The sequence below is a fragment of the Ictalurus punctatus genome, chromosome 20, assembly GCF_001660625.3.
Source record: "Ictalurus punctatus breed USDA103 chromosome 20, Coco_2.0, whole genome shotgun sequence".
Taxonomy (NCBI): Eukaryota; Metazoa; Chordata; class Actinopteri; order Siluriformes; family Ictaluridae; genus Ictalurus; species Ictalurus punctatus.
The window spans coordinates 22,527,327-22,538,142 of record NC_030435.2 but is presented as its reverse complement, the minus strand read 5'-3'; the positions used below and the strand labels follow the sequence as shown (position 1 = coordinate 22,538,142).

The 10,816-nt window shown below is 39.4% G+C and overlaps 1 protein-coding gene across 1 annotated transcript; it reads left to right on the top strand.

Moving 5' to 3' along the window:
* Positions 1 to 3,767: 3,767 nt before the first annotated feature.
* phb2a (prohibitin 2a) lies at positions 3,768 to 10,611 on the top strand. The gene is made up of 10 exons (XM_017496336.3): positions 3,768 to 3,903; positions 5,842 to 5,974; positions 6,155 to 6,239; positions 6,483 to 6,562; positions 6,686 to 6,870; positions 7,026 to 7,155; positions 8,384 to 8,487; positions 9,111 to 9,188; positions 9,305 to 9,381; positions 10,050 to 10,611. Exons 1-10 carry the CDS (start codon positions 3,883 to 3,885, stop codon positions 10,066 to 10,068), a joined length of 912 nt encoding a protein of 303 aa, XP_017351825.2. The 5' UTR covers positions 3,768 to 3,882; the 3' UTR covers positions 10,069 to 10,611.
* Positions 10,612 to 10,816: the final 205 nt, after the last annotated feature.

Below are 10,816 nucleotides of genomic sequence, written 5' to 3'. Positions count from 1 at the left end.
AGTAACAATCGCTGGTGTTTCATTTGCACTATTGATCCGTGTGCTTTAAAAAAAAAAAATCCCTTAAAAACTTCAAGTTTTATTCATTCGGCTCATATTCAAACAGACTAACGAGCGAGGCAGAATCCGATCCAAACAAGAAATTTGTCGAGACTGAGCTTGCACCTGAAAAAAATCCATGTAAATCCTTTATGCATGATCAATTTAAAATAATGAGAATTTACTCTGTCCTAAAACAAATCTAGACTTTTTAACATATTGTAAATATTAAAGGATATTTCTGTTTAGAGGAGAGAGAGAGAGAGAGAGAGAGAGAGAGAGATGGTTAGGTTATACCTGACATGATCAATCAACAATATCGTTATATTCAGTAATCAATTAAGCTACCCCACGGACTGTAGTAAATTTAATCAGATGTTTTTTGATGTTAAATGTTAAAATAACCCAGTAAATGCCCCATTAACCCTTTCTCGCACTACACTGGCGTGCCGTTCCACCGACGGAATGGAAATCGACTGATCAGACATTTTCAATCATTATAAACAAATGAATTATTTTATTGCTGCATGTATGTTATAATATTATTCAGGACACTGTTGGGTTTCTGTGTGTAGAGTATCCTGACTCTACACACTTTTTTGATAGTTAAACGCCGTATACAACGGCCACAATAAAATCATAACATTTGAACCTAGTAGGCTAGGTGAAATACCTACAGAAACCTGCAAATTCTTAAAGCCCTGAGTGTAGACTATCATATGAGCCATTAACCACTACTGTGGAGTGTGACATCACAAATAAATTCAGTGCCGAACACGGGAACCGCAGAAACAGAGAGTTCAACTTCTCGAAAATTTTAAAAGTCTTACATATATATATATATATATATATATATATATATATATATATATATATATATATATATATACATTGAAGAACAAAGTTTGTGTTTTATGGACATAAAGGAGTCGGAAGAGACAGCAGTCTATTCAAACACAGGGAGTATTTTTCTATACAAATTCTATACTGTTACTGGGTGCTGACACTGGAGACTCCTTCCATAAATTTTAAATAAAGGTCTCTTAAAAGACATTTTCACCATATCAACAGATCATTACTTGTTTTTCTTAGTTTAAGTACAACGCAATTTCTGAATTGTTTATTATTAGGCTTTGGTTGTGTGGAGCGTAAATCCCTGCGAATGAGCTGTTACTATAGCAACGATAAGGTGTTAGAATGAGCAAATTAATATTATAAACCTGTGATTTGCAGCCGCACGACTCTCAGAGCTGCTGTTATAGATAATTAACACCTTTCAGACCAACAGAGTGTTTTCTCTGTCCTTCTGCTGCTTTTACGATTATATTAACATGACGTGTAAACCCTTCCTTTCTTATTGGTCATTCTCACGTAAATCAATTTTCACATAAAAATTTTTTTTTTTTTTTTTTTTTTTTTTTTTTTTTAAAGAAGCAAAAAAAAAAAGAAATGATCTGCAGACATTTGGGTTTGGGTCATGCACTGACACCAGAATAGGATCAGAAATACACCCTATCATCACTTCTTCCTCTGGGACATTACACCTCTTTGTGACAAACTGATGTGTCCGTGCGAATGCTTGCTCTTTTGAGGCTCTAAAGTTCCAAGTTTAAAAGTGTTGTCATTAAGCTTAATGTTTACACGCTGGTGGATTTCCGAGTAATCAAATAAGTCTTTAATCACACGAGTTGGCAGACGCTACAATGAGGGGTTTGTGTAGAAGAGTGTATATCTGGGTATCTGGTAACCTCCATGTTATCTCACAAAGCTTGGACTAGCTATGAAGGGTTGCCAGTTGCTGATATTGAAGCATAGGCATGGCTGGCAGATGTAGTGGTCAAAATGTCAGACATGATGTCAGACACAGTGCTACAGGCAACTATATATCACTATAACTATATATAACTATATATATAACTATAACATCTTAGGGAGTTTTTCCTTGCCACCGTCGCCACTCAGTGGCTTGCTCAGTTGGGATAAATTCGCACCTTTAATATCTGTATACCATGTTGATATTTCTGTAAAGCTGCTTTGAGACAATGTCTATTGTAAAAAGCGCTATACAAATAAAATTGAATTGAATTGAATTGAATATATATATATATATATATATATATATATATATATATATATATATATATATATATATATATATATATATATATATAGGCCAGCTGTCCATCTGGGACTGATATAGTGCAAACAGGGAGGTGATGAGGTTATTAAAATGTTGTCAAAGATTATTAAAAGGTTGGGGTTTGTTGTGTAACAGGATAAATATGATGATAAATGAATGTAGCTGCTTGAATTATACAGTAGTAGTAGTAGTGTTGGAAACATAGAGGAAGGGGGTCAAAAGGCTCCAAAAGCAATTTTAACTAAAATGTCGCCTCTCAAAAACATGAGAGTAGGTGGATCGGTGATTCTAAACTTCGCCTAAGTGGGAACCAATGGGGGAGTTTGTGCATCGTGTCGTGTGATGGATTTGGATCACATTTGGATTTGGTCCATTCAGTGTTTATTCCCACCTCGTGCCAAGTATTCCCAGGATAAAGCACTGAAAACGAACAGATGAAAGAATGACTAACCTCACTTGCACATACAGTGATACAGGAGTTTAATTTTAACGAAAGCAGCTAGGTTACACTGCCCTCTTGCCTAAATGAATTTGTAATACAAAGCACATCAATGATATTTACCATTACAAAATGATTCATAGAAAATGTTAAATGTGTTTATATTAAAATATATTGTATAATGTAGTTTACAATATACATATGATCTTTTTAGGTATGGGCGAGTTTATGGACCATAGGCACTATATATGTTCAGTTATGACTAAACATTTAGCTGTATTTCTGTTTGTTTGTTTCTTAATATTAACGAATTTCTGGTTTGCTGGATAAAAGTTTGCGACACAACAAATACGATGTATTCTGTAGAACACGTATTATGTGCTACCGTAGAACGATTAAATAGCACAGTTAAGAACAGTATAGTATATAAATGATATAAATTAGATACTGTCGCTGACCACTTTATCAGGAACACCCGTAAACCTGTTCATTCATGCAATTATCCAATCAGCCAATCATGTGGGAACAGCGAAATGCATAAAATCATACAGATACAGGTCAAGAGCTTCAGTTAATGTTCACAACAAGCATCAGCGGGGGGATTTCAGTGACTTTTACGGTGATATGGTTGCTTGGTTGGATTGAGTATATCGGACACTGCCAATCTGGGATTTCCATGTACAATATTCTCTGGAGTTTACATACAGTGGAGCAAAAAACATCAAATCTGCAAGCAGGTGATCAACACCATGTTGATGAGAAAGGTCATGGGAGAACAGACAGACTGGATTGAGCTGACAGGAGGGCTACGGTAACTCAAATAGCCACTCTTTACAACTGCGCTGAGCAGAAAAGCATCTCCGAACATACACCATGCCTGAACCTTGATGTACATGGGATACAGCTGCAGAAGACTACATCCTGTCAGCCAAGAACAAGAATCTGAGGCTACAGGTTCACCAAAACTGGACAGGTGAAAATAAAGTAGCAGGTGAGTGTAAACTCTCATTCTGGAAACTATATTTCAGAGTCCTTTCCAATATGTCTCTGTATTAAGACTAAACGTATTCACGTATTACTGTATGGTACTTTACGGGTTTTTATGGCTTCACTTTACATCGTTATACTGATTTACAGACACCAGTTTCATTACTGTCGTTAAATCTTTTGGTGATACTACATCTCCCGTCGTGCATCTCGGTTGGACCGGAAGTGCTTTCTCGTGACCTTGGAGTGTCAGGTTGAGAGCAGGAGAAGACGCAGCATGGCTGGGAACGAGCCTGGAGTAAGTTACGTTTAAATTAAAAACGTTTAATTTTTTTTTTTTATGTATGTACGTTTTAAAAACGTTTATGTACTGTTTATTTGTGTGTCTGTGATACGTGGTTTGATTTATTCATCATTTCTGCTTGAACGTGTCCTTAGATGTTGGCTAGCTGGAAGCTTAGCCGAGATATTGCGTTCATATTGCGTATGTATATATTTATACTAATATAAAATGTAATAATTTCGCAAACATACACGTGTAATTCATCTCAAAACGTAATTGACGCCATGACATTAATGTATAAGTGAGTCACACGTGAGGATAACTGCGTATACTGGTACATTAGCTAGTTATGCTAATAAGAGCACAGGGTGTGCGGTGTATTGACCTCTCAGCGCGTGAGCACACGGGATCAAACCATTAAAATGAACATTTAAAACTTATATCTACGTCACGTGGGGGTTTTTTTTCTCCCTCCTCTTCTTCTGGGTTTCTGGAAACTTCTGGAAGGATGCTCACGTGAAAATAACAGTTTGGAACGCCGCAGCGAAATTCTGCGCACGAGCTAGATAGAGCACATGTATCCATATTGGAACACAGCCTACACGTTAACGTTAAACATTCATAATATACACTGTGTGTAGAAGTTTCACTGAAGTCCATGAGTCTTCACTTCATTTGTCCAAATCTTCTCTCCTTGACCTTGTAGTGAAACTGTCACCTTCTTTTGGCATAGACCAAGGACCGGCTGTGTCTCAAATCATGCACCATGCACTATATACTTAGGACTGATCAATAGTCATTCATTCATCTTCAGAAAGCTCTTTATTATATTCAGGGTCACGCTGGAGACCTCAAAAACTATCCTGGGATCGCTGTGGGTGAGGCAGGACGTAGGCTAATCCATCACACACACACACATCACATTCACAGACTTATTCACATCTAGAGGCAATTTACTGAAGCTAATCTACTATGTTTTTTTGTTTTGTTTTGTTTTTTTTAAGAGGAAAACCATATGATCACGACTCAAACCAGGAGCTATGAGGTGGCTCCTGATACTTGTGTTTTCGTTTGCTGTTTGGTTTCACACTGAAGACCAAAAAGTAAAACAACACTTGGCTGAGGTCTGTTTAGGACTGAAAATGTCCTTGTAAAGTGTTTTCGTTTATTGGCTAGAAATACTGCAAAAAAAAAAAATGTAAGCAAGCTTTCGGGAATGGTTTGCCGAAACACCCGAGCACGGAGGTCACAGGTCTGGCACTCTAGTTTATAGTTAAATAGTTTAAGACATTTTGTGTATCGTATCCAGAGTTTTTCGCTTTTTGTCAGTCTAAATATCCAGAACTCATGGCAACTGTCCTTTGGCGCAGCTTGTGCCTCGTGGGTCAGTTTAGTAGCTCGCATCTACAAAAAAATAATACTAAAATGCTGCAACCCAAAACCCATGGCAGGTTTCTTTCACTTCCTGCCATCGAGTCGATTCAGAATCGAATCGCTTCCGAACTGTGCTAGAGTTCACTTGGAAGTGGGTGGAGTCCACCTCGCTCAGATGCTCTCGAACCGGTTGTTTTGGTCCCCACCTGATACAGATCGATGTGTTATCACCTGTGTAAAGAACCGTACAGAGGAGGAGAACACACCAGGGTTCTGAATGGACTAGAATGCTTCGTATGTGAGCGCGACCTTAGGGTTCGGACATCAGAACTGACCCAAAGTAGAAGTATTTCAAGTGAAACAGAGCAGTTTGAAGATTAGGTGGCAAACGCGATGCAACTTTATAAGCATTTGGATAAAAGAATTGTTTACATGGGTGAAGATCCAGACGTGCGCATGAACAAACGGAAAGCCGTGCGTGATTGTCATATCATATCATATGTATCATATCCTGTTCTTTTCTTCAGGAAAGCACTAAAACCTGTGTGTTAAAACCCTCTGAATGTTTTCCTCGCTCAGGGTTTTCTGCAGCAGCTCAGACAGATCGCAGGCCGGATGTCCGCTGGCAGTCCGAGAGGCGCTGGCCTCGGCCTCAAACTGCTCATCGGTGCAGGAGCGCTGGCTTACGGCGTTAAAGAAGCTACATACACAGGTAACACAGCTACACAATATAGAGTCATCTCTTATTGTTTGGATATTAGTCTCTGTGATACTAATCTGACTATAAGACTTTATCAGTGCAGGTGTACAGATATCTGCATGCATAAAGAAATTGTTTGCGTGCCATTGTCCGCATGTCTGTCCGCTGACAGCCGTCTGATTGTTCTCACAGTGGAAGGTGGACAGAGGGCCATCATCTTCAACAGAATCGGCGGCATGCAGATGGACACAGTGCTGGCAGAGGGGCTGCATTTCAGGTTCATATTCTCACTCCTGTTCATATTCAGACGCTCCACTGGGCTGCAGGTTCATATTTATCATTTTTATAAAGATTCCACAAAGACCGGTTCGGTTAGTATTTCTTATAAAGCATCCGTTTGTTTAGTTTTCGCAGTTTGGGAAGTGTTTAATATCTGCGGGATACGTGTTGCTACGAGAATGCAAGAAACACAAATGAATTCAATTTGGTGAAAAGCTTTTTATTTTATTACTATTACCAGAATACCATGGTTGCAGTATCCAATCATTTATGACATCCGTGCCAGACCTCGCAAGATTTCATCCCTCACAGGAAGCAAAGGTATATTTGTGATATGAAAAATAATTATCTGCTCTCTTTGTTAGCGGGTGCAAATTTGGCTTTTTGGCCATGCAGTTTTTGTTGACTTTTTGTTTCATTAGTGATGTCTCTGTCCACTCACAGATCTTCAGATGGTGCACATCGCCCTGCGTGTGCTGTCTCGGCCCGTGGCCTCCAACCTGCCCTTCCTCTACCAGCACCTGGGCCAGGACTATGACGAGCGGGTGCTGCCCTCCATCGTCAACGAGGTCCTGAAGAGCGTCGTAGCCAAGTTTAATGCCTCACAGCTCATCACACAGAGAGCTCAGGTACTCTACCAAGCCACACCCACCAACATGCATTTCAAAAAATTTTGTGCGACGATGACTGACAGTATTTTGCTTTGAATGTAGTTATTGGATTTATTTTAGCTCAGAAAAACATCTATCTGTGTCGTCTTTTATTGTCCTAACGTGGTGTCTAGGTGTCTCTGCTGATCAGGAGGGAGCTGTTCGAGCGGGCTAAAGACTTTAACATCATTCTGGATGATGTGGCCATTACAGAGCTCAGCTTCAGCAAAGAGTATACAGCTGCTGTAGAGTCCAAGCAAGTCGGTAAGGAACAGTGATTTTACTGCTCATAGGATAACAGATGACTTTAATAGCTGTATTGTTTTAAGTCATCTTTTCATGGTTTGGTCCTCAATGGAAGTATTGTTTTGAAGATTCGAAAACGGTGTAGTTATGTGGAACTATAGCTATAGAGGTTTTAAACCAGTTACTGAACCTATCTGAACTCAAAATCAAAGGATTTTACTTCCAGTTAGTGTTTGAGATCGACCGATAATCGGTTGTACCGATATTTTTCCCGATATTTAATCATTTTTTCCCATAATCGGTTGTTGGTTTTATAATATCTGTTAAACCGATAAATGGCGCCATCTAATGGGCGTTTTGAGAATTGCGCGTAGGACCACCATAACAGCCATTAATGTACAAATGAGATGTTACATAAACGCTTGATATGTAGTTTAAGCCGCTTGGTGCTAGAAAATGGAGACAAACTCAGAGTCACGTAATCTGTTTACCTCATCGAAGCTTTTATTAAAAAAAACAAACAAAAAAAAGACATTTTAGTAACAGTGGACTTTATTTTTTTTTGCACGCTTTCAGATCCCTCTGTTTATTGGTGTAGAAATAATATTGTATGCAAGAAGGAAGTGAATGACAAAATTGATATAAATAAAACGGTTTGTTCAGTTCAGTGGTGTCGTTATCATTGTGTCAAAAACAGAGTAAAACAAATAAATATCAGTTCTGCATATCGGTTATCGGGCGCATAAACATGCAAATAATCTGTATCAGTTCTAATAAAAACCTTTTATTTATTTTATTTTATAACTGATAAATTGCTCCGCTTAAGCCAGAAAAACAGGAGGTTTTCGCATCCTCCCGAATTCTCTCTCCTGACGCAAATGCAACATAACCCTTGTCTTTATAAAAAAAATTTTTAAAAAGCAGTCCTTTACAGGACAACATGGCCTTACGAGCTATACTGGGTTTAATGTTTATTATACATTGCCGTACATAAATTATGCATTCCTGCTTTTACAATGTATTTTATGCAGAAATGTGAAGTATTTATTCCTGTGTTCTTACACCAATCATCCACTAGGAAGCACCATCATCACATGTTTCCATGTAGGATCCATACCTTCATTACCACAGACCAGTGATGCTCATCGTACACACTTCTAGCACACTTTCATACTGTCCACTGTGTTTATTGCTTTCGGATTTCATGAATAATCTCACACATGATTTGTCCTTTGCTGGCGTTCAGCCCAGCAGGAGGCCCAGAGAGCTCAGTTTTACGTAGAGAAGGCCAAGCAGGACCAGAGGCAGAAGATCATCCAGGCTGAGGGAGAAGCTGAGGCTGCTAAACTGGTACATTCCACTTTTCATGTCTTTTCTCTCTCTCACACACGCACACACACCCCTTCCTGCACCCCTAAAATAATTATGTATTATTAACATAATTGCTGCTGTCTTCAGAAGGTTATTCTGGACTAGTGTTTTTCCTGTTAGTCTTACTATATACAGTCCTTATTTTATTTCCTTGATCCGGACGTGAAAAATATGTCTGTAAATCTTTTTTTTTTTATCATCAAGATGTTTAATAATAAAATATTCCTCTGTAGATTTTGTGTACAATTTGCTGATACAGTACCGACAGTTTGCACGACCGTCCCTATGAGATTTTTGTTATTAATCAGTAACATCGTTCCAAATCCTGTCGACAGTTGTAGCGTATATAAGACGTTGTTTTTTGGGGGGGGGTTTTGCCCTCCTGCAGGTGCGTATAGAAAAGCTCTCAGCAATACTGTACAGTTTGTAATGCACAGTAAGCATTTTTCCCCAAGGTTGGTGTTTGCAGGAGCTAAGCAGTCGTTTATTTTGCAGCTTTTGTCCTCCTTTTTTTTTTTCTTCCCCCTCATGTGTTCTCTGCTGACGGGGACAGAAATTGAGGATGAGGTCTTTATTGTGTTTGTGTGTTTTCTGTATTCCAGCTGGGTGAAGCCGTAACAAAAAACCCTGGCTACCTTAAACTGAGGCGCATCCGAGCCGCCCAGAACATCGCCAAGACGGTGAGATGCGAACTTCTAACCTCGTCGACGTTTACGATGCCGGATTGAGGCTCGTACAGACCAGTTCAATCCGGATGTATCGAGGTGAAACAATCTTGCACTTGTGTGTTTTGCAGGTGGCGACCTCGCAGAACAAAGTGTACCTGAATGCAGAAAATCTAGTGCTGAACCTGCAGGACAGCTCCTTCAACAAGTAAGGCCGTCTCCTTCCTCCTTCTTACTGCTCGCACACATTTTGAACGCCAGAAAGAAAACCCTGAGACAACAAACTTGCCCCTCGTTAAGGAACATCGTGGACAGTTGATTTACTTCGACTTAAACTCTTAAGTCAAGGCCAAATTCACTCTCTGTCAGGGTTTAGTTATGTAAGTGTGAGGAGAGCTGCATCATTGATGTGTGCGCGTCATGCTCTAATTGGTTCAGAAGATCAGCTTGACCCGATGGGTGAATTTGACACCCTCTCATGCCGTTCTTTTAATACGCACTCGGCTTCAGCTCGTAATCGTCAACAGAACGATTAGCGATACTCCGTCGCAAAAGCCCGACGCACTTTTAGTCCGTTCACCCTGCTCTGAAACAAAAAAAGATGAACGTTTGTAAAGGGGGGGGGAAACAGCCGATGCTCGATATTCCTGCTCATCGCAGAAAGCTCGTCGATAATGATCAGACGTCGATTGATTTAGCGAGAAGATCTCACTTGTGAATAGATGTACTAGAGTTAGTAATTAAATCCCGTGTTCAAAGTGATCCAGTTGTATTTCTTAGTTAAGCACACTAATACATTAACGAAGTGATCGATTGTGCAGCCCTAAATGACTCTCTGCTGATGGTGATGGAGGTTGTGTTTTTCCTGTTTTACAGTTTGTCCCTGGGGAAATAAGAAGCATCGTTCCGGGGGAGTGTGTGCATTCCGTGTGTCGAGCGTCTGTGCTGTAATTAACATCTGCCACAAACTGAAATCTCTCAGCAGCGCCTGTCTCTGAGTGCAGGCTTTCCAGCAAGGGGTTGGGTGCCCTTTAAAACACACACGCGCACAAATATATACATACACACATTTAGGGAGACACACGGTTTAAGCACACCCCAAGGGTTTATTAAAGAGTTCGAAGGTTACATAAGAGTCTCATCATAACTTGTGGTTTAATATTATGTAATGAAGACTTCATGTAGTATCAGTGTAACAAATCAAAGCATCCAGTTAAATAGTTGTTAACCGCACACCTACGTATTCTTTAATCTGGCAGTGTTTATAAAGGCACTCAGCTGTTAGTTTCTGTTTACACATTTGATTTTTAGTTTGCTTTTGTCCCTGCTGTTTGTCCTGTGTTCAGGGACCAGAAGGCTCTTCTGCGATGTGTAATCGGACAAAACACTTGGAACACTCAATGGAAGTTTCATTAAATCTATTGATTTTTCAGACTAACTGGCTATTTGTTTTTTTTGGTTTGTTTTTGTATACTTACAGTAATTCAGAATGCTATAGGAGCAGGGATAGATACTGGACTGGATTTTGAGTCATCTGAAAGTTTATTAAACAAGTTATTATTAAAAAAAATATTTTAGGGACATATACAGGTGTTTGAGTATGTAGATGGGTTCTAGAGTGATGATTTGCCAGGGCAATTCTA